The following is a 24332-nucleotide window of genomic DNA, read 5'->3' on the forward strand; positions in this document are numbered from 1 at the left end:
CAAACAACCGAAATCAATCATATGGATTATTTTGCATGCATAAAAATTACATCTCTTTGAATATCAGCAAAGTTCCTGTCAAATATTCGAAGGACGCAAATCCATGTTTTTGAGTTTCCTGATTCAGGGGGTCAAGACATCTCCAATCGTTCACTATATACCTATGGTTTTTTGGAGCTTGATAAGGAAGGCTCTTCGGTTTGAGTAACATATCAGTCCATGCAACTTTATGAAAAGAGACTTGCTGTCTGGCTAGCTAGCATCCACCTGGTGAATTCTTGCTGCTGCCCTCCCCTTTATCTGCCCACTTGAGACTTGGGTACTACGTACTCCCCATATTCCTTTCGAGCACTACAACAATCTCATTCCCACCACGCATCATATATACATGCAATTTTCCTCATGTCTTGAGCACAAACCATGGAGCTAATGATGATCAAGAAGCACCACATGGTCCTCCTAGCTCTCGTCATGTCCATTCAACATGGTAATTACAGTGAACATCCCTACGTGAAACACTTGCACTACACGTGCACATACATTATTTACTTTATCTATCATCTTGTAGTTCCTCATATTGTGATCTTGCATGTATCCATTGTCTGCCATATGATTTTTGTTTGCATGCATGCATGCATGTGAAGCAGAGTGGGCGAATGGCGCCTCAATAACAAGAGAATGGCGCAACCTTGTCAACTCGCCGGCATTGCCACCATACGAAGACGTGGTAGGAGGAGCCGGGCCTCCAACTCCGGCACACGACGGCCAGCCTTCGCCGCCGTACTGCGCGTACCCTCCCCCCGCCAACCCCACATCACCGGCGGCGCCGTCGATGCCCCCTCCAGCCGGTGTGCCGCCACCGTCCACGGCTCCGGTCGTCAGCCCCAGCCCGCCAGCCAACGCGCCATCGAGCCCCCACGCAGCTCCTCCGGCTGGTGCTCCACGGGCGGGAGGCCCGACAGCCGTCGTCGGCGCGCCGCAGGGGCTGTGGTGCGTGGCGAACCCGACGGTGGAGAGCCTGGACGTGCAGGCGGCCATGGACTACGCGTGCGGGTCGGGCGCCGACTGCGGCATGGCGGCGCCCGGCGGGCCGTGCTACCTTCCAGACACGCTGATGGCGCACGCCTCGTTCGCCTTCAACAGCTACTGGCAGCGTAACAAGGCCGCCGGCGGCACCTGCGACTTCGCCGGCTCCGCCATGCTCATCACCAAAGACCCCAGTAAGTCACGATCTGCAACTTTGCTTCAGGCTGCCAAGACCTGCGAGTTTTTTTGTGTGTTGAGTGGTAAGACCTGAGAGTTATATCGGCTCATAATACATGCTGGGCTACGACTACTTATCAAACTTAAATGTAAGTTTAAAGACTCTGCCTCTGGCACATTCAAATAGGAAGAGAGGTTATCTGTCCCGCCTTCGAATTTGGGTTGTGCTTTTGAAATTTGACATGTGTTATTGGATATTTTATTAACTTTGGATCATTTTTATTTGCAGGTTATGACGAGTGCCGGTACGTATACATGTGATCGGAACGGAGCTCCTCGGAGAAATGGAAATGATATCCATGACTATCATCCAACGGAATTAGTTCATAACCACACGTCTTCTGGATGATGTCTTGCAGCAAATACATTGTTTTTTTTTTGAATGGTTGAACACCATGGAAAGTCACGAGCATATGCACATTTGCCCTCGATTATTCAACTATTTTGTTCTAAAAAGTTAATAGTATCTGATTCTTTTAAATAATGTACGCAATTTCAATAATATGTTACCGCCTCCACCCAGGTTTACAAGTCTCGCATACATTTGAATAAAAACTTTGATCATCAATTTGGTCAATAAAACAAATAGTTATATTTCACAAAATATATCATTAGATTCATCTTCAAGAGTAGTATCTACATGGAATAAATTTTGATACATATAACTTTATTTAACAAAATGTTCAAAACTTTATTGAAATGTGTGCAATACTTATAAACTCACCTAAAATGATTTCCATTTAATTTTTAAATAATGTTTCAATGCTCAAATAAATGTTGTTCTCAAGATATATAGATTTAATATGATAATTTTGTAAAGTTGTCACATTTAAACGTTAATCTCGACAACTACTCTTATTTCAGTCATGTCTCCAACAAATTCAATTCTAATTGAACCAGTAAGGGTGTTGTCTTAGCCAGGTGCGGTCAGATGGAGTGAAACACAATTTTTTGGAGTGAGGATATTTTGAGATTTAGATAAATTAAATATACATTAATGGATTTAACAGAAGTTCACTAACGGGAAATGATGGTGCTGGCATATTATTAACAAGTTTTGGTTATGAGATGGCACATACACAAAATATATGTATTCGATTACATATTATAAATACATTGATCTCTCCATCAGTTCGGCTCAAATAAGATTGGTGTGTCTAGATACTCTCTTAGTTGAGATAATTTATCAGAATTTTTGTATCATCATTCTATTTCCAGAAAGAACTATGAGCACTTGTAATATTGTCGCATATTTCAAATAAATATGGACAATTTATTGTTTGCAAAACAATGCAAAATCAAGTTGCTTAAGGAGGATCCAAGGGTAACACATAATAACATGTTATATGACTAGATGTGCTACACTGGCAGTATGTAAATTGAACCATGTAAAATTGTGAAGTATTCACAAACGATGTAAAATAGAGATGTTCATGCAGAAAGAAGAGAAACATGACAAACAGAGATGGCGGCAGGAGAAAATCAAGTAGAACTACATGTCGACAACTCATACATTCGAGAATTTTCTGTTAGTACACTAAGAACCAAGCTGCATGTTGTAAGAATCACTATTGTAAGATTTTTAAACTTTTGCATTCAACCGCCTCATAAGATTTTTGCAGATATTAACATAGATGGACAAGTATAAACATCTAACTCAATAAAATATATTAATAATAGCATGTAGCTTTTTCGATCTAAATGGAATTCAGTTTGCTCGAAGAACCGAAATAATATATTGCACACAACTAAATCTCCACTACAAAATAGAGTTATCCCTTAAGATATATTTGTAATTATAGAGTTTTGAGTTGTATAAAAGACTTTGAATTTTGATATTACTAGCGAGTGTGTGTGTTTTATGTTGTTATATATGTAGTTGATTTTCTTGATAAGATTTATTGTATTATAATAGTTATATTGTTTTAAAATAGAGTTAAGATTGGATGACAATGTGTTATTAGGAAGTAAAAAAAATAGTATAAATAAGTGAGAGCCAGTTATAAACGATAATGTTACATCTAAATGGATGCCCGATCCTATTTGTAGGTTATAGATTTGATTATAATCAAACAACCAATGAACCACACAAAATAAACAAGATAAAAGTTGCCATACAATTATCATTATTTATTCATTACTGAAAATTACTTATTACATGTTAACAACCATTTTATTTATAATATATAATGGAACAAATATATTTTGTGTATATGTCATCTCATAACCAAAACTTGTTAATAATATGGCAGTACCATCATTTCCCGTTAGTGAACTTATGTTAAATCCATTAATATATATTTAATTTATCAATGTATGTCTAGGGTTAAATAACCCTAAACATGAGATCAATATATGTCACAAAACCATTTTTTAGTACTGCATTGGCATGCCTTTAACTCGAGACCTCTTGGCTCACATATCATATTGAATTCATGCATCATTCAGTTATTTAAAAAGTCCGAAATGGTAGAGGGAGATGGGCAATATACTTTAACAGTAATCACGCGATAGATGCCACAATAGGAGAAGGAGTTGTACGGGAAAGTGAGCGAGAGAGTAATTATTGACGTAAAAAAACTAGCAGGTAACGACCGTATGATGGTTAGTGTCAACTAATGCACACTCTTCTTATATTGTAGACCCCCCCCCCACCAGCACCACACACAAACTCATCTCTCTAGATTGTCTCTCCACGAATTTGCCTCCGATTAACAATTGACACTTCAATTTTCATAAAAGGTAGTTGACAATTTTTCACCCATGGTCAACAAATTGACCAATTCAAGTTGCATAAATAGCTATCCAATTTTTCCCACGAAACTTTTGGCCAAAATGCAGGCTCGAGTAGAATATAAAGCCTACAAAAGGTCATTCAAGAAACTTTACAATTTGTAGCCGAAAATATATTTGAAAGTAATTCATTGGAACATATTTGATATATATATATATGTGTGTGTGTGTGTGCGCGCGCGCGCATTGCCCACCATTTTGTTCTTTTGTATGAAAAAGTGTTAATGTTTATTTCGGTGGATGCATGTAAAGCACATTGGGTAAACGGCGCCTCAAGAAAATACTCGCGTGACTTTGTCAACACACCCACGTTGCTACCATATGAAGATATGGTAGGAGGAGGTGGGTCTCTAGCTCCGCCAAACAACGTCAATCTTCATCATCGTAGTGCGTGTATCGTCCGTTGTATCATCATCCATGACATTGGTCAGGGGCCCCATCCCACCAGCCAATGCCATCGCCCCATGGGGTTCGCGAACCTCAAGTGGAGAGGATGGACATGCAAGTGGCGATGGACAACGACATGAAGGCGTCCGGGGAGACATGGCTTCATGCTACATGTCGTATACATTCATCACGCGTGCATTCGTCGCCTTCAACAACTATTGGCGGCGTAAGAAAGCTATCAGTAGAACCAATAACTTGGACGACATATTTTAATCTGTGTTCAGTCTGGGGCCATACAGGCAAGACCCTTGCATGGCAATGGTGAAATGGCCCTACCCACTCAGCGTTCTCTGTCTTTCCTCACCAGTTTTGGCAACCAAGGATCCGAAATCTTCACTAAATTTTTATTTTTATTTTTTGACCTTTTTAACTTTTCTTTCTGGGTTAGTTTTTCTGTATTACAATTTATGGAAATTATTGGAATTTTTTTTTATAAATCATGAACATATTTTAAATCCTGGGATATTTTTTTTGAATTCAAAAACATTTCTGAAATTTTTAGATACTTTTGAAATTCAATATTTTTAAAGATTTCACAATACATATTTCTAAGTTTCGACAATTTTTTAAATTACAGTTTTTAGTACAAGACTTATATTTAATTGGATACATTTTATAAATTCAGGAAACATTTTTAAAGTCATGAACATTTTTTTAATTTGTAAATATTTTCGAAATTCTCGAATATTTTTAGTATGGAGGTTCTAAAGACTTATATCAAGCGATTCTAAAGAGAAGTCTTGCGTCAAGAAAACAAAGTTGGGCCACCACATTTTAGTATGGAGGTTGAAAGAAATACTTAAACGATGAACATTTCGTGAATCCTAGGATCATTTTTTGGAGTTCGGAAATATTTGAAATTTGTAAATACTTTCCAAATTCAATAATTTTTGAATAATTTTCAATGCATGTTTCTAATTTGCGACCATTTTTTGCATAAGAAGTTTTCAGTCCAATTTTTGTTTTTGAGTTAGGTACATTTTCTTGAAATTCAGGGAACATTATTGAAGTCATGAAATATTTGTAAATTTGGACACATTTTGGAAATTCTTGAACATTTTTGAAAAGTCAGCAGAAAATAACTGAGAAGCTTTCAAACATTTTTCAATTCCAGGATTTTGATAAAGCAAAGCTAAAATTAATTTAGTAGGAACACAACCAAAAGTAAAAAAGATGATTGAAATAAACCAACCAGTAAAATAGGCAAAGAACACCTGTACCATGGCCTTGCAGCCCAATAGGAGCTCCCGGATGCACAATGCGTTGAATTGTCGGTCTTCCGCACAGGGAAGCCGCAGCAACTATTTATCGCATTAAGTGATTCTGCCGGGAAGTCCTGCGTCAAGTAAATAGTGTTGCCAGGGTTCTCACGGGCGCAACTACACAGGAGCAACTAGTTAGGAAGCGCTCCCTCGCAAGCCTTTCAGCGATCGCTTTCAGGCGCCGCCAATTAGCGCGTTTCCAGCCGCCGCCACGTGTCGCGTTCTGAGCGTTTTCTTCGGATTTTTTTTTATGTTTCCGCACGCGTTTTCTTCTTTTTTGAGTGGTTTTTTCCGATTTTTTTAGTGTTATGGTTTTCCACCGGTCTTTCGTAACTTTTTTCGCAAAAAAAGTGTTTTTTACGCGAACTTTTTGTTTTTTTACGAGAGGCACGGTGTTGCTTCAGCAAAAGCTACGATTTTGCCTTCGCGAGAGGCACAACCGTCCCTCTCGGAAAGGAAAAAAAATCGCATTTTTTTTTGTGAGAGGCACGGTTTTGCTTTCACGAAAGGCACACCCGTGCCTTTCGGAAAGGAAAAAAACGCGTTTTCTATTTTTTACGAGAGGCATGGTTTTGCTTCCGCGAAAAGGCACGGTTTTGCCTTCGCGAGAGGCACGCCCGTGCCTCTTCTGAAAAGGAAAAAAAACGCGTTTTTTGCTCTCTTTTTTTTCGCGAGAGGCACGGTTTTGCCTTCGTGAGAGGCACGCCCGTGCCTCTTTCGAAAAGGAAAAAAACGCATTTTTCCTCTCTTTTTTTCCGCAAGAGGCACGGTTTTGCTTCCGCGAGAGGCACGCCCGTGCCTCTTCTAAAAAGGAAAAAAAAACGTGTTTTTTGCTCTCTTTATTTCCGCGAGAGGCATGGTTTTGCTTCCGCGAGAGGCACGCCCGTGCCTCTTCCGAAAAGGGAAAAAAACACGTTTTTTGCTCCCTCTTTTCCCGCAATAGGCACGGTTTTGCTTCCGCGAGAGGCACGGTTTTGCCTTCGCAAGAGGCACGACCCGTGCCTCTCAGAAAGGGAAAAAAGCGCGTTTTCTGTTTTTTTTTCTATCGTGTGAGGCACGTTTTTTTCGTTCGTTTTTTTTTCATGAAAAAAAAATTCGTCAAAACCTATCAACATGGGATCTAGTTTTGAAGATCTCGACGAGAGAAAGTCAACGGTGAAAACGGTTCGAGATTTGAACGCACGGTTTAGGAGATAAAACATTTTGAAAATACGGATCTACGAAAAAAGGGAAAACTCCCAAGTTGCGACAAGTGGCACGCATGAAGTGCGTCACTTGTCACAACCTGTGATAGTAGGAGTGATCGTTGAAAGGTGTATTCGCTAACTAATGATTTCGCAACTAAACAGTCTGCCAACGAGTAGTTACTGGTTAGTGGTAGGATCGAAGCCTACTAAAGACCTTTGGAGACTGTCTTCTTTCGGATTTTCTTGTATCTCATTTTCTCTCCAATCATTGCATTATTTTCTCTTTTATTCTCCATTTTGATTCATTTTACTGTTTTTCTTTGTTTCTTTTTGTTCTCAATCTACATTTTCATATGCATGTTAAACATTTCTTTCAATACTTGTTCAACATCTTCGAAATACGTGTTCAACATCTTCTTTTTTTCATTCTACATTTTCGTATATGGGAAAAACGTTTTTTTAATAAGTGACGAACATTTTTTGCATACACGTTCAACATTGACCCATAGCTTATTTAACATTTTTTAAATAATTTCTCAACATTTAGTACTTAAGTCAACATTGTTTTATATACATGTTCAACATTTTTTAATTATTTGTTCTATATTTGCAGTACTTATTTAAGATTTTCAAATACTTGTTTAACATTTTTAATACTTATTCAACTTTTTAAAATATGTTTTCAACTTTTTTTCCAATAACTCTTCAACATATTGTTTTAAATTCTTGATTAAAATTTTGTGTACATGATAAAAAAAATTACAACATATTTCAAATACCTATTCAACAGTTTTCAAATACTTGTATAAATTTTGTCAAATAATTGTTCAACATTTTAAAAATGTTTGAAAAGAGTGGTATTTTATAATTTATACATTTATATTATTTGAAACTGCATAATAAGTAAGAAAAACAAAAATCTATAAACAAAACATAAAACACCAGAAAAAGAAGGTTGTTGCTTCCTGTGCTGGTGGGCCGGCCCATGTAGGACCCCAATTTGTGAGGGTTTCCTCCCCTCTCGCTGAAGGCAAGACATACAAAATCAGTAATCAAGGAATTCTTCTTTCAAAGATCACTCAAACTTTTCCAAGTTGCGATAAGTGGCGCACTATATGTGTGCCACTTATCGTTAACCGTGAGTTTTCCTTTTTTTTAGATCCATATTTTTAAAATGTTTTATCTCTTAAATCGTGCATCCAAACATGAACCATTTTCACCGTTGGGTTTCTTGCGCTGAGATCTTCAAAATTAGATTTCATGTTGATAGGTTTTGACAAAAAAAATCACGAAAACACGACGAAAAAACCTTGCCTCTCCCGATAGAAAAAAAATCAAAAAACACATTTTTTTTCATTTCCTTGAGGCATGGCTCACGAAGGACAAAAACATGCCTCTGGCATAAGCAAAAGGGTGCCTCTCGCGAAAATAAAATACATTTTTCGTTTCCTAAAGGTAAGGTCGTGCCTCTCGTAAAGGTAAAACCGTGCCTCTCGCAGAAAAAACACAGAAAGCACATTTTATTTCCGTTTTTCCGAGAGGCACGACCGTGTATCTCGTGGAAAACCACCAAAATATTTGTTTTTTCCGTTTCCGATGGGAAGCCGCGCCTCTCATGAAAGCAAAATCGTGCCACTCACAGAAAAATAAACAGAAAACACGTTTTTTCACGCAAATTCTTTTTGGTAGTTTTTTTCTTAAAAAACTAAGAAAGATCAATGAAAAACGAAACACCAAAAAACCATCAAATCTAAAAAGCCAAAAATGCATGCGAAATAAAAATCCAAAGAAAATGCTCAGAATACGACACATGACAGCATCGGAGAGCGCGTCAAGTGAGGCGCGTGGGAGCGATCGTAGGAAGTCTCCCGAAAAAGTGCTCCATAACTAGTTGCTGCCCGAAACATAGAGGTGCCCTAGGGGAGCCCCGGACTAAAGTGGCCCACTGGTGACCTGTGGTGAGAAGCAAGTGAACTGTCATAGAGGCTTATTTTTTCAAGTATTTTTTCATTCATTATTTTGAAAAATAATAATTATAAAATGTTAATTTTTATTTCCTTTTTATATATTACTAAATAATGACTTAATTGAATTGCATACAGCTTTTTCAAAACTAAAATTTTGTGAAAATCTTAATATATTTTCTATATAAGAATTGTTTTAAATCTTTTACACATTTTTCGAAAACATGATTTGTATTAAAAAGTTCCAAACTTTTTCTTACAAATTCACTTCTTTTAAATGGGTTTGTTTTCAAATTTTGGATATATCTTTCAAAATAGCGAAGATTTCTTTTTGAAAAAAATAACAATTTTTAAAAACATAAAAGTTTTAAAAATATATCAACAAAAGGAAAAAAAGGAAATAAAAAATAAAAGAAACAAAAGGCACAAAAGAGAAGCGAAGAAAAAAAAGGAAACAAACAAAATAAAATAAAGAAAACTGAGAATAAAATAATACACACACAGTCCTAAAATTCTTGTCTTAGCTTTATCTAGAAATTAATGTATCTAAATACTAAAACTTAACTAGATACATTCATATCTAAACAAATTTAAGACAAAAAATTTAGGACGGAGGGAGCACCAAAGTAAAAACAGAAAGAAAAAAAAAACCGCCTTATTTCCTGTTTTGCTTATATATGCTACATGTTGTTGCTGCTTCATCGAGAGCAAGCTATCATCTCGCTTAAAACGAGAAGTAGCTCTCGGGGAGCTCCTATTGAGCGTTGTAGGCTTGGCGCTACTGGCGCGCGTTGTGGGTCGGCCCAGCAAGCTTTTGAAAGGCAAAACGTGAAGGAAAAAACTACAATTTTGTTTGCCTGGATTGGGACTTGAAACTCTAGCAAACTAGTTGAGTGCCACGCACGTCAACCACTAGTACAAGCTCACTTAATTGTTTATGAAGGAAACAACTATATTTGATCTTTCATTTAGTCCAAACATTAAACTTACAATAGTATTATTTTAAAAAGAAAAACATAAATTTGAAAAAGCTTTCACACAAATCACGAATTGAAAGAAATCATTAAAAAAGGTTTGTACCGATTGAAAAAAGTTCACAAAAACGAAAAATGTTTGTAAATTAAAAAAAAACTAGATTTTTTTAAAAAAGTTCATCATTGGAAAAACGTTCTTCGATTTTGGGAAAGTTCATCGTCTTTGACAAAAAATGCCATCAATTTTGAAAAAGAAATTAGAAAATTTGACGAATATAATGGATTTTGAAGAAAAAAAATCATCGGTTTTGTCAAAAAGTTCATCAGTTTTGAGAAAAGTTCATCGAATTTGAAAAAAATCATCAAGTTCGAAAAAATGTTCATGAAATTTGTAAAATATTTCATCGAACATGAAAAACGCTCATCGGTTTTGGCAAAAAGTTCATCAATTTCGAAAAAAAATCATCAAAGTTGAAAAAACATTTACGAATTTGAATAGAGTTCATCAGCTTTGGAAAAAAAAGGTTCATCGAATTGCTAAAATTTCATCTAATTTATACAAAATCATCGATTTTGATAAAAAGTTCACAGATTTTGAAAATAGTTCATCAAGTTTGAAACGAAAAACAACGATTTTGAGAAAAAAATCATCGAATTTCAAAAAAAGTTAAGTGAATATGTAAAAGGTTCATCAAATTTGAAAAAAAGTTCATCGAAATTTCTAAAAGAATTCATCAGCTTTTAGAAAAAGGTTCATAAATTTTGTTGAAAAAGTGCATCGAATAGGAAGAAGAAAAAAGAAGAACTTGAAGTAATAAAAGAATGAGAAAGATGTAAAATACTAAAGGTGGTTGTGTGGCGGGGTGGTTACTGCATTGCACGTTGAACCACAAGATCTCAGTTTTGACTCACCCTCGCGTGCACTTCTTTTGCTTTTTTTAGAAATTGAAGAAAAACTCTACAAATAAATAAATGGGCCAGCCCAACTACCTCGGCTGCAGGCGCCGGTTAGAAAAATACACTTTAACCGACGTCTGCGCAGCGCCGAATAGAGTTTGCCTAGCTCTCGTGCTTCTTGTCAAACTTAAATGCAAGCGATTCACACTCTCGCACATTCAATTCATTCAAATAGCAGGAGAGAATTACTGTGCGGCATTACAAACGCAACGCCTATATCTCGCTTCAAGAAAGACCATCGGATCTCTCACGTCGAGGTAAACAATATCGGCCCAGCCAATTTAGCGCTTGCAGATTGAAAAACTAGGGAAGAAAAGGGGGGCGCCCAGAGATCGAACCCGGGTCTCCAAGATGATCAAGAGAGCTGTTAGGCGGTTGGTTCGGGTCGGTTTCATGCTAACATTCTTGGGCGTGACGTACTTAGGGGAAATGAGATGGATTGTTTTATATTTTTGCTTTTTCTTTCATTTTCCACCGGCTTTTTTCCTTTTTTGTGTTTCAATCGTTTCTTCCTTTATTCACTGTAATTCGTGGGTTTTCTTCATTTCTTTCTGTTGGGAAACGTCGCATGGGAAACAAAAGTTTTCCTACGCACACGAAGACCTATCATGATGATGATCATCTACGAGAAGGAGATCGAATCCACGTACCCTTGTAGATCGCTAAGCCGAAGCGTTAATAAACACGATTGATGTAGTGGTACGTCTTCACGATCCGTTCCAAGAACCGTCCCATGATCCGTCCCACGAACCGTCTCACGATCCGTCCCGATCAAGTGCCGCGTTCGGCACACGTACAGCTCGATGACGATCTGTGCCTTCTTGATCCAGCAAGAGAGACGGGGATGTATATGAGTTCCCCGACAGCGTGACGGCGCTCTGGTGGTGGTGGTGATCTATTCCTGCAGGGCTTTGCCTAAGCACAACAGAAATCCGATCTAGAGGAAGAACTACGAAGTAGAGGTTTAGGGTTGCACGTGGCGAAGTTGTGTCTCAAAAAGCCCTAAACCTCTAGTATATATAGGAGGAGAGGTGTGACAGCCCGATGTCGACGTTCCAGAAGATTCCCCTTTCTTTCCGTTTTCGTCGTGTGGGTATTTTCATTTGTCGCATCATCGTCGCATCATTCACATCGGATCGCGATCATCGGATCATCGGATCGCGATCGGACGGACGAGGTCCGCCCCTCCAGAGGCCAACCCTATATAAGCTCCACCCCCCTAGAGAGACCTCTCTCACTCTCTAGGTTTTCCCCCATGTAAAATTGCAGCCACCCCCTAGCAAAACTCCAACTTCAAGCCCCACCTCTTCCAATCCCGAAATCCACTCCTCCCCTTCATTTTCAACCCTCAGATCCACAATTAGAGGCCTAAATTTTCGTTTCCTAGCCCTACCGGACATTGTCCATGGTCGTCGGACATTGTTCGGGCGACCACATGAGCCCTCCCATGCCCGCAGACTCCCGCAGCTCTTCCCGAGCCCGAGGCAGCAGCCCGAGCTGCCGTGCCTCGCCGCCGGCCGCCGCCATGGCCGCTCCTCCGGCCGCCGCTCGACGGAGAGCTGAGGCGGCCGCCTCCCCGAGCCGCCGCGTTGCCGCCGCCGCCCGGATCCGTCGCCCCGCTGCATCCCACCGGCCGCCGTCGCGCCGTCGGAGTTCCCAATCCCCGCCTCTTGGCCGATCTAGATCGGGATCGGCTCGATCCTTCCGCCTGCGTTGACTGAGGCATGAGCGTCCCCGCGCCGTGCGCAGAGCGCCAGCAACCGCGGCCTCCGCTCGCTACTCCCCGCGTAGGATCCCGCGACGCCGACCCTCCCGCGTTGACCGACGCCAGCAGTTCGGCCAAGGCCGCCCTGGCCCAGGCGTGCCGCAGCAGCCCTCCAGCGCCCAGCTAGGCCCTGCGCCAGCCGGCCTAGGAGGCCACCGCAGCCGCCCCCCACCAGCAGCTGGCCTCGGCCCGCCTCGTCTCCACCGCGCCAGGCCCAGCTTCCCCTCCAGCCGGCCCAAGGCCGTGGTAAGCGCTGCTCTCCCCTATCTTCTGCCCGAGGTGTTGCATAGCTATTTAGCACCTGCTCTGTTTGGCCCAGCAGTAGTTAGGTTTCGGCCCATATAGATTTTAGGATTTTCCAGAGATTAAATCAGTTTCAGGAATATATAGTTTTTTTCTAACGTTCTTAGATTTTATTCCGTAAATGGATCACGACGTGTAGTATATGGATTTGGTGTGGAATTTCGCGTAGTATCCGTTTTTTCAACTTGCATAATTATTTGACGTAGTTTCACGTGCCGAACGCGTAGTTTAACGTGCTGTCCTATATTGTTTCGTCCCGTATTTATTTGTTCTTGCGGTCCGGATTGCTCGAGTACCTTAGATAAAGTGCCTATGTTTTAGGGACCATTTTCACATGCATTTTAGAGCGGTCATTTGTATTTTTACGTGTAGGGATTTGCCGGTAGTTTATTTTCCGTGTCTAGGATTATTTCTCGCATTTTGTGCGGCATTATTTTGTGTTGCAAACCCCACCTATTTTATATGTTTCCGGGGTAGAAAAACTCATTGGATTTTTCTGTGCAATTAGTTTTAGTTTTTGAGGAAGTTAGTTCGCGAGATATTTTGCGAAGTTGCCCTTTTGTTTAATTCGTAGGATTTATTCCGTGCCTCGTTTGAATTAGTTGTCAACTAGGAAGTTCTTCTCAGATGTTTTGTTTAGCCCCTGGTATTTTTAGTTGCAATAGAAATGCATGTTTAGGTGTGTTTTGATTGCCCTCAAGTTGCTAGAAATAGTGCTGTTTTAGACGTGCTGAAATATTTCTAAGTCTGAAATCTGTTATTATTTTGTTGCTGTCTTGTCTTGCTTCTATCTTGTGATCTGTAGCTCTTTTGAGGTTGGTCCAATGGAGTAAGTTGTAGACCTTGTGTTTCTCTAGCATGCTGCGAAGTTTCATGTCATTCGGAGTCCTATAGCTATAGGTTTTTCTGCTGTCAATATAGCTTCAGATCGAAAACTGCACTTTCATGAGGTGTAATTTTCACTAAGTCTGAAATAGTGTGTGGGAAGCCATTTTGTGACTTCTTTCCCAAGTGTTCCTTGCTGCCATGCTAGTTGTTGTTAGTTGTTCGTAGTAGTGCTTCTTGCCCTCTTCCGTGCCATGCCTTGCTTGTGCATATCGGAGTTGAGTAGCCGTAGTTGTGGGGCGTAGTAAACGCTATGTGGCTGATTTTGGTAGATTGTAGTGATTTCTTGTTTTGCTCGTAGTTTTCGAACCGTAGCTCCGTTTTGGTCGTGTCCTACATGAAACTTGCTTAGGATATCGTGTAGTTTCGTTTTCTCTTGCTGTTTGTATGTTTTGAAGTGCTCGTGTCCGTCATTGCACACATATTGCATTCATGCCATCATATCTTGCGGTGCTTGTAACTTTTGATCCGTAGCTCCGTTGGAGAGGTTCTTTATGTGTAGATTGCTTGTCTTGACGCGTAGAATCACGTGAACCTATTTGTTTTGCTGTTTAACAACTAAATAAATGTGTTAGTTCAGATCTGGACAGAATTGTAAATTAACATGTGAGGTCGTCTCGGAGGTGCTATATGTCATTTCCGACCTCATTTAAAATGCCTAGATAGGTAGATTAATTACGCTTCACCTCTTGCCATGTTTAACCACATTTAATATTGTCGAGTACCTAATCGGGATAGAACTAAATAATTAACGTGAAGTTTCGTCAATATGCAACTCGTTGCATATTGAACTTCACTTAATGTGTAGTGTTTGATTGTCGTGAATTGTCATGCCGTGACTTGCATGTATTCAGCTGCTCATGCATCATATGTGGGTTGCATTTTGTGTTGTGCATCGTGTGGTGAATATCTTGTGTTGATGTTTTATTCCGGTTTGCTCCGTCTCGATAGAGTTCCGCAAGCGTGTCAGAATGTGAGGACCCGTTCGACTACGTTGGTTCGCCGACCTCTCGGAGTCATTCTTCAGGCAAGATGATCATTTCCCCAGATACCATTACTATCATTGCCATGCTAGTTTTATCGCTTCTATCGATTACGTCTTGTTGCCTACCACATGTTAAATATCAGCCTCTCAACAATGCCATGAATACCTTCAACCTGTTCAACCTAGCAAACCACTGATTGGCTATGTTACTGCTTTCTTAACCCTGTTGTTAGTGTTGCTAGTTGCAGGTGCAGATGCTTCCATGTGAAAACATGGGTTCCTTGTTATATCACCCTATTAAATGCTATTTAATTTAATGCACCTATACACTTGGTAAAAGGTGGAAGGCTCGGCCTTTCTAGCCTGGTGTTTTGTTCCACCTTTGCCCCCTTAGTTTCCGGCTACGGTGTTATGTTCCATAATTGAGCGCTCCTAACACGATCGGGGTTGTTATGGGGACCCTCTTGATAATTCGTTTTAGATTAAGGCTGGTCTGGCAAGGCCCAACTTTGGTACTACATTTGCCTAATAACCTAATAATAATGCATAGGGACCTGCCGGCACCCGAGGAAATTTAATCAACCCCCGGGCCAGTGCTCCTCATGAGTGTTGGTCCAAATTGGCAGACTACGGGGCCACCGCGGGGCAACCCGAGGTTTGGTACTCCTAGTGTGACCCATCCGTTGTGTCCTGAGAACGAGATACGCGGCTCCTATCGGGTTCGTCGACACGTCGGGCGGCCTTGCTGGATTAGTTTTACCTTTGACGAAATATCTTGTGCATCGGGATTACGGTGATGCTTTGGGCAATCTCAGAGTTGAGGTTTTCCACTAGGGAATCCGACGAGATCGCGAGCTTCGTGATTGAGGATTTCTATGCGGCTTGTGGTAATTTGTGATGGACTAGTTGGAGCACCCCTGCAGGGTTAAATCTTTCGGAAAGCCGTGCCCGCGGTTATGTGGCAACGTGGAAACTTTGTTTAACACTGATTCTAGATAACTTGAATTTAACTTAATTAAAATATGCCAACTGTGTGCGTAACCGTGACTGTCTCTTTCGTGAGTTCCTTCTCCGATCGAGGACACGGTGGGGTTATGTTTGACGTGGGTAGGTGTTCAGGATCATTCATTTGATCATCAGTAGCTCACGTTCGTTATGCATAGATCTTCCCCCTCTTAGTTCTTGTACTCGTAAGTTTAGCCACCAAACATATGCTTAGCCGCTGCTGCAACCTCACCACTTAACCATGCCTCACCCATTAAGCTTTGCTAGTCTTGATACCTTTGGAAATGAGATTGCTGAGTCCCCTGTGGCTCACAGATTACTACAACACCAGTTGCAGGTACAGGTAAAGGTTACTTGACGCGAGCGCGTTGATTGTTCATTTGGAGTTGCTTCTTCTTCTTCATCATCGATCTAGGATGGGTTCCAGGCCGGCAACCTGGGATAGCAAGGATGGACGTCGTTCTTATTTTTCTCGTTTGTTTTCGTCCGTAGTCGGACCCTGCTCTTACTCTTGATGATTATGTAATGTACTGATGTGACTCTGATGTAGCTTGTGGCGAGTGTAAGCCAACTCTGTATATATATCTCTTCTTTTCAGTACATGTACTTGTAACGATATCCATTCTTGCGACACGGCGAGATGTGCTTCTATCCCTGACGAGGCCTTCGTGCCAAATTGAGGATAGGGTCACATCTTGGGCGTGACAAGAGGACAGGAGGCAGCCTTGGCCACCAATCCAAGGCACTTCGGCCGAACCCACAAGGGAGGTGGAATCCTATTAGGACTCCTTCCTAATTTGGCATTTTTGCTTTTTTCCTTTATTCTTTTAGCATGGGCCCTTGAGAGAGACTTAGGACAGCTCACCAAGGGCTGATCCACCTCCTCTCATAGCCCATGAGCCTCTTGGGTCGTCACACCCCTCCCGGTGGTCCCCTGGCACCCTCACGGCACTTCCGGTACATTACCGATGAGTCCAAAACTTTTCCGGTGACCAAAACAGGACTTCCTATATATCAATCTTCGTTTCCGGACCTTTCGGAAACCCTCGTGACGTCCGGGATATCATCCGGGACTCCGAACAACCTTCGGTCACCAACACATATAACTCAACTATACCGAAATGTCACCGAACCTTAAGTGTGCAGACCGTGCGGGTTCAAGAACTATGCAGACATGACCTGAGAAACTCTCCGGCCAATAACCAACAGCGGGATCTGGATTTCCATATTGGCTCCTAAATATTCTACAAAGATCTCTATCGGTTGAACCTCTATGTCAAGGATTCATATAATCCCGTATACTATTTCCTTTGTCCTTCGATATGTTACTTGCCCGAGATTCGATCGTTGGTGTCTCCATACCTAGTTCAATCTCGTTACCGGCAAGTCTCTTTACTCGTTCCGTAATACAAGATTCCATGACTAACTCCTTAGTCACATTGCTTGCAAGGCTTGTTGTAATGTTGTATTACCGAGTGGGCCCCGAGATACCTCTCCGTCACACGGAGTGACAAATCCCAGTCTTGATCCATGCCAACCCAACAGACACCTTTGGAGATACCTGTAGAGCACCTTTATAGTCACCCAATTACGTTGCGACGTTTGATACAGACAAGGTATTCCTCCGGTGTCCGGGAGTTGCATGATATCATGGTCATAGGAACAAATACATTGACATGCAGAAAAATAGTAGCAATAAACTGACACGATCATATGCTATGTTTATAGTTTGGGTCTTGTCCATCACATCATTCTCCCAATGATGTGATCTCGTTATCAAGTGACAACACTTGTCTATGGCCAGGAAACCTTGACCATCTTTGATCAACGAGCTAGTCAACTAGAGGCTCACTAGGGACAGTGTGTTGTCTATGTATCCACACATGTATTTGAGTTTCCAATCAATACAATTCTAGCATGGATAATAAACGGTTATTATGAACAAGGAAATATAATAATAACCAACTTATTATTGCCTCTAGGGCATATTTCCAACAGTATCCCACTTGCACTAGAGTCAATAATCTAGTTCACATCACTATGTGATTGCAATGAACCTAACACCCATATAGTTATGGCGTTTGATCATATCTTGCTTGTGAGAGAGGTTTTTAGTCAATGGGTGTGAACGTTTGAGATCCGTGTGTACTTTACAAATCTCTATGTCATCCTATAGATGTTGCTACCACGCGCCATTTGGAACTATTCCAAATGACCGCTCCACTATACGAATCCGGTTTACTACTCATAGTTATTCGGATTAGTGACAAAGCTTGCATCTACGTAACTCTTTACGACGAACTCTTTAATCACCTCCATAATCGAGAAAAATTTCTTAGTCCACTAGTTACTAAGGATAACTTTGACCGCTGTTCAGCGATTCAATCTTGGATCACTCTTAGTACCCCTTGACAGAGTCATGGCAAGGCACACATCAGGTGCGGTACACATCATGGCATACTTTAGAGCCTACGGCTAAGACATAGGGGATGACCTTCGTCCTTTCTCTTTCTTCTGCCGTGGTAGGGCTTTGAGTCTTACTCAAATTCACACCTTACAACACAACCAAGAACTCCTTTGCTGATCTATTTTCAACTCCTTCAAAAACTTGTCAAGGCATGCATTTCATTGAAAGTTCTATTTAGTGTTTTGATCTATCTCTATAGATCTTGATGCTCAATGTTCAAGTAGCTCTATCCAGGTTTTCCTTTGAAAAACTCCTTTCAAACAACCCTTTATGCTTTCCAGAAATTCTACATTACTTCCGATCAACAATATGTCAACCACATATACTTATCAGAAATTCTATAGTGCTCCCACTCACTTCTTTGGAAATATAAGTTTCTCATAAACTTTGTATAAACCCAAAAGCTTTGATCATCTCATCAAAGCGTATATTCCAACTCCGAGATGCTTGCACTAGTCCATAGAAGGATCACTGGAGTTTGCATACTTCTTAGCATCCTTAGGATCGACAAAACCTTCTGGTTGTATCACATACAACCTTTCCTCAAGGAAACCGTCGAGGAAACAATGTTTTGACATCCTATGTGAAATATTTCATCAATAATGCAACAACTGCTAACATAATTCCAACAGACTTTTAGCATCGCTATGAGTGAGAAAGTCTCATCATAGTCAACCCTTTAAACTTGTCGGATACATCTTTGCGACAAGGCGAGCTTTTCTTAATGGTGACTTTTCACCATCACCGTTTGTCTTCCTTTTAAAGATCCATCTGTACTTAATAGTCTTACGGCCATCAAGTAGTTCTTCCAAAGTCTACACTTTGTTTTCATACATGGATCCTCTCTCGGATTTCACGGCCTCCAGCCGTTTGCCGAAATCCGGGCCCACCATCGCTTCTCCATTGCTCGTAGGTTCATTGCTGTTCAAGAACATGACCTCCAAGACAGGGTTACCGTACCACTCTGTAGCAGTACGCGACCTTGTCGACCTACGAGGTTTGTAGTAGCTTGATCCGAAGCTTAATGATCACTATCATCACTTTCCACTTCAATTGGCGTAGGCGCCACAGGAACAACTTCTTGTGCCCTGCTACACACTGGTTGAAGTGATGGTTCAATAACCTCATGAAGTTCCACCACCCTCCCACTCAATTCTTTCGAGAGAAACTTTTCCTTGAGAAAGGACCCGTTTCTAGAAGCAAACACTTTGCTTCCGGGTCTGAGATAGGAGGTATACCCAACTGTTTTGGGTATCCTATGAAGATGCATTTTTCAAGCTTATCATGCTGAAACTTTTCCACATAAGCATCGCAGCCCCAAACTTTTAAGAAACGACAGCTCAGGTTTCTCCAAACCATAATTCATACGGTGTCATCTCATAGGAAATACGTGGTGCCCTATTTAAAGTGAATGCGGTTGTCTCTAATGCATAACCCATAAACGATAGTGGTAATTCGATAAGAGACATCATAGTATGCACCATATCAAACAGGGCGCGACTATGACATTCGGACACACCATCACACTATGGTGTTCTAGGTGGCATGAGAGGTGAAACCATTTTCATATTTGTCTTAAGTGTGTACCAAACTCGCAACTCAGATATTCATCTCTATGATCATATCGTAGACATGTTACCCTCTTGTCACGACGATCTTCAACTTCACTCTGAAACTACTTGAACCTTTCAAAAATTCAGACGTGTGTTTCATCAAGCAAATACACTAGTATCTACTCAAATCATCTGTGAAGTAAGAACATAACGATATCCACTGCGTGCCTCAGCACTCATTGGACTGCATACATCCAAATGTATTTCTTCCAATAAGTTACTTTCTAGTTCCATCTCACTGGAAAACGAGGCCTTCAGTCATCTTGCCCATGTGGTATGATTTGCATGTCTCAAGTGATTCAAAATCAAGTGAGTCCAAACGATCCATCTGCATGGAGTTTCTTCATGCGTTTATACCAATAGGTATGGTTTGCATGTCTCAAACGTTTCAAAAATGAGTGAGTACAAAGATCCATCAGCATGGAGCTTCTTCATGCATTTTATACCAACATGACTCAAGCGGCAGTGCCACAAGTAAGTACTATCATTACTACTTTGTATCTTTTGGCATCAATATTATGAACATGTGTAACACTACGATCAAGATTCAACAAACCATTCAAGGTATTTATTAAAGCAAATAGAATAACCATTATTCTCTTTAAATGAATAATCGTATTGCAATAAACACGATCTAATCATGTGCATGCTCAACCAAACACCAAATATCAATTATTTAGGTTTAACACTAATCCCGATGGTAGAAGGAGCGTGCGATGTTTGATCACATCAACCTTAGAATTACTTCCAACACACATCGTCACCTCACCCTTGCTAGTATCCATTTAATCCATAGCTATAATTTCGAGTTACTAACACTTAGCAACTGAACCGGTATCTAATACCCTGGTGCTACTAGGAGTACTAGTAAGGTACACATCAATTTCAGGTATATCCAATATACTTTTGTCTACTTTGCCAGCCTTCTCATCTACCAAGTATCTAGGGTAGTTCCGCCTCAGTGACCATTGCCCTCATAACAGAAGCACTCACTACAAGAATCAGCTTCTTTGTCGTCCGCCATAACAGACGGCAAAGAGGACCACACCAACGGCAAAGCTCTTTGCCGTTAGCCTCCTGTCGGCAAAGATTCAGCGTCAGCTTACGATGGCATTGTAGATTCTTTGCCGTCAGCCTTCCCTAAGCGGACGACAAAGCTCTTTGCCCTCAGTATCTGGCACCGAGCAGTCGGCAAAGAATTTGAGACGGCAGCCGACAGGCGACGCCTCCGTTAGGGATAACGGAGGCTTTGCCGTCTGCTTGCCCCGTAGCCTTTGCCGCCTGCTTCCCCTGTAGCCTTTGCCGTCTGCTTCCCCCTAGTCTTTGCCGTCTGCTTCCCCCATAACAGCCCAGCCGTTTTTTCTTCTCTTTGTCGTCAGCCTCCCCGGGCAGCAGACGACAAAGAATCTATATGGCCAGCTGCTGCTGCCCCCCAGGGTGCACAGCCTGGTGCCATGTGGCACCTTTGCAGTCGGCCAGCTGATGGCAAAGCTCTTTGCTATGAGCTGGCAGACGGCAAAGAGCTCATATAGCTTCTGTTTTGTTTGTTTTTTATTATTTCACAACACACACACACACACACACACACACACACACACATATATATATATATATATATATATATATATATATATTTCACAACACATCTATGATATATATTTCACAACACATATATATAGTTCACCACACATATATGATATACATATAAAGTTCATCAATGTACATCCCATATATTGAAAGAACCAACATACAAAGTTTTACACTGTTCATCCATAGATACATACATATAGTTCGATATTGTTCATCAACTCAAATGAAAACTAGAACTAATAAGGCACTCCATGAATGCCAGCTTCCATGCATGTAGTACATCCAATCTGCAAAAATGTGAATAAGAAAGTCAGAAGAAGAACACCATATGATATTTTAGAGGAAAACAAGCTAAGAATATAATATTCATTAGCTAACCAAGGTTCTTATGCCATTTTGAGCTTATTATGTCATTTTTGAGCTAAATGGGCTAATTATGTCATTGTTGGGGAAAATAAGGTAAGGAGAATATGAAAGAGGAGAAGAAAGAGGAGGAGGACGAGAAGAAGAAGAAATCAAGAAGATGGAGAAGAAGAAGAAGGAGAAGGAGGAGAAGCTCTTCTCCTCCTTCTCCTTCTTCTCCTCCTCCTCCTTCTCCTTCTTCTTCTCTTCTTCTTCTTCTTCCTTCTTTTCATTTTTCCTATTTCTTCTCCTCTTGTTGGAGCTAAATTATCTAATTATGTCTTTTTGGAGCTATATGGGCTAATTATGTCATTTTAGAGGAAAACAAGCTAAGAATATAATATTCATGAGCTAACCAAGGTTTTTATGCCATTTTGAGCTTATTATGTCATTTTGGAGGATAGTTAGCTAAGTTGTGAGCTAACCAAGGTTCTTATGATGGTTTTACCCTAACTAAGCTAATTATGTAATTTTGGAGGATAATTATCTAAGTATGTCTTTGTTGGGGAAAATAAGCTACGTAGAAGAAGAAAGAGAAGAAGCAAGAAGAGAAGAATAAAGAGAAGGAGGAGAAGGAGAAGGAGGAGTGGGAGAATGAGAAGGAGGAGGAGGAGAAGAAGAAGATAAGAAGAAGGAGAAGAAGGAGGAGAGAAGAAGGACAAGAAGAAGGAGGGAGAAGAAGAAGGAGAAGAAGGATAAGGAGGGCTCCTTCTCCTCCTCCTCCTTTTCCTTCTTCTTCTCTTCTTCTTCTCTTCTTCTTCTTCCTTATTTTCATTTTTTGTCTTTCTTCTCCTCTTCTCCTCCTCTTCTTCTTCTTCTCCTCCTCCTCCTCCTCCTCCTCTTCTCCTCTTCTTCCTCCTCTTCTTCTTCTTCTTCCTCTTATTTCTATTTCTATTTTTCTTTATCCTCTTCTTCTACTTATTCTTCTTTTCTTCTTTCTTCTCTCCTTCTCCTTCTTCTCCTCCTTCTCCTCCTCCTCCTTCTCCTTCTTCTTCTCTTCTTATTCTTCTTCTTCCTTCTTTTCATTTTTCCTATTTCTTCTCTTGTTCTCCTCTTGTTGGAGCTAAATTATATAATTATGTCTTTTTGGAGCTATATGAGCTAATTATGTCATTTCAGAGGAAAACAAGCTAAGAATATAATATTCATGAGCTAACCAAAGTTTTTATGCCATTTTGAGCTTATCATGTCATTTTGAAGGATAATTAGGTAAGTTGTGAGCTAACCAAGGTTCTTATGATGTTTTACCCTAACTAAGCTAATTATGTCATTTTGGAGGATAATTAGCTAAGTATGTCTTTGTTGGGGAAAATAAGCTACGTAGAATAAGAAAGAGAAGAAGCAAGAAGAGAAGAAGAAGGAGAAGGAGGAGAAGGAGGAGGAGGAGGAGGAGGAGGAGAATGAGAAGGAGGAGTAGGAGAAGAAGAAGATAAGAAGAACGAGAAGAAGAAGGAGAAGAAGAAGAAGGAGGAGGAGAGAAGAAGGAGAAGAAGGAGGGCTCCTTCTCCTTCTTCTCCTTCTTATTTTTTTCTTCTTCTCTCCTTCTCCTCCTCCTCCTCTTCTTCTTCTTTTCTTCTTCTCCTCTTCCTCTTTCTTGTTGGAGCTAAATTATCTAATTATGTCTTTTTGGAGCTATATGGGCTAATTATGTCATTTTAGAGGAAAACAAGCTAAGAATATAATATTCATGAGCTAACCAAGGTTTTTGTGCCATTTTGAGCTTATTATGTCATTTTGGAGGATAATTAGCTAAGTTGTGAGCTAACCAAGGTTCTTATTATGTTTTTACCCTAACTAAGCTAATTATGTCATTTTGGAGGATAATTAGCTAAGTATGTCTTTGTTGGGGAAAATAAGCTACGAAGAAGAAGAAAGAGAAGAAGCAAGAAGAGAAGAAGAATGATAAGGAGGAGAAGGAGAAGGAGGAGGAGGAGAAGAAGGGATCCTTCTCCTTCTTCTCCTCCTCCTCCTTCTCCTTCTTCTCTTCTTCTTGTTCTTCCTTCTTTTCATTTTTCCTATTTCTTCTCCTCTTCTCCTATTTCTTCTAATTATGTCAAAATGAACTAGAGAAAAAACTTATCGTCGTGGTCATCAAGGAGGAGAAACACCAGGGTTGCTCGCGGCGGCTTCATTTGGAGACGGTTGCCCTGGAGAAGTGGCGTGCGATGCCGCTCGGGAGTTATTCTGTAGAAAAGATATTTTGCAATGTCCCAGTTAGCATGATGACACTCAATTGTTAATACTAGTTTATAATGGCCATTGAAATAAAACTCACCGTGCCAATCGCAGAGAAGACGGGCATCGGTGGAAGGACTTGGCCGCTCTTCTCGCACAGACCCTGAAGAGTCGGTCGTATTAGTTAGTAATGAAACAGATATTACACACATGATTTGGATAGTGTGAAAAAAAACTTACCACAAAAAGCTCGTACAGGGCCCGTTGACCCGCATCATTCCGGGCCCTCTCCTCC

General features: G+C 40.6%; 1 protein-coding gene across 1 annotated transcript; it reads left to right on the top strand.

Moving 5' to 3' along the window:
* The first annotated feature begins 292 nt into the window (after positions 1-292).
* Positions 293-1719, top strand: LOC123412149 (glucan endo-1,3-beta-glucosidase 12-like). Its single transcript, XM_045105097.1, has 3 exons — positions 293-487; positions 648-1220; positions 1493-1719. Exons 1-3 carry the CDS (start codon positions 421-423, stop codon positions 1522-1524), a joined length of 672 nt encoding a protein of 223 aa, XP_044961032.1. The 5' UTR covers positions 293-420; the 3' UTR covers positions 1525-1719.
* The last annotated feature ends 22613 nt before the right edge of the window (positions 1720-24332 follow it).

Source organism: Hordeum vulgare, chromosome 7H, assembly GCF_904849725.1.
Source record: "Hordeum vulgare subsp. vulgare chromosome 7H, MorexV3_pseudomolecules_assembly, whole genome shotgun sequence".
Lineage (NCBI taxonomy): Eukaryota > Viridiplantae > Streptophyta > Magnoliopsida > Poales > Poaceae > Hordeum > Hordeum vulgare.

Bases quoted from the DNA above. Each gene is read 5' to 3' on its own strand.
- LOC123412149 (XM_045105097.1), top strand. From the start codon at position 421: ATGGAGCTAATGATGATCAAGAAGCACCACATGGTCCTCCTAGCTCTC. The intron at 488-647 runs GTAATTACAGTG...CATGTGAAGCAG, and splicing joins CGTCATGTCCATTCAACATG to AGTGGGCGAATGGCGCCTCA. The intron at 1,221-1,492 runs GTAAGTCACGAT...TTTTATTTGCAG, and splicing joins GCTCATCACCAAAGACCCCA to GTTATGACGAGTGCCGGTAC.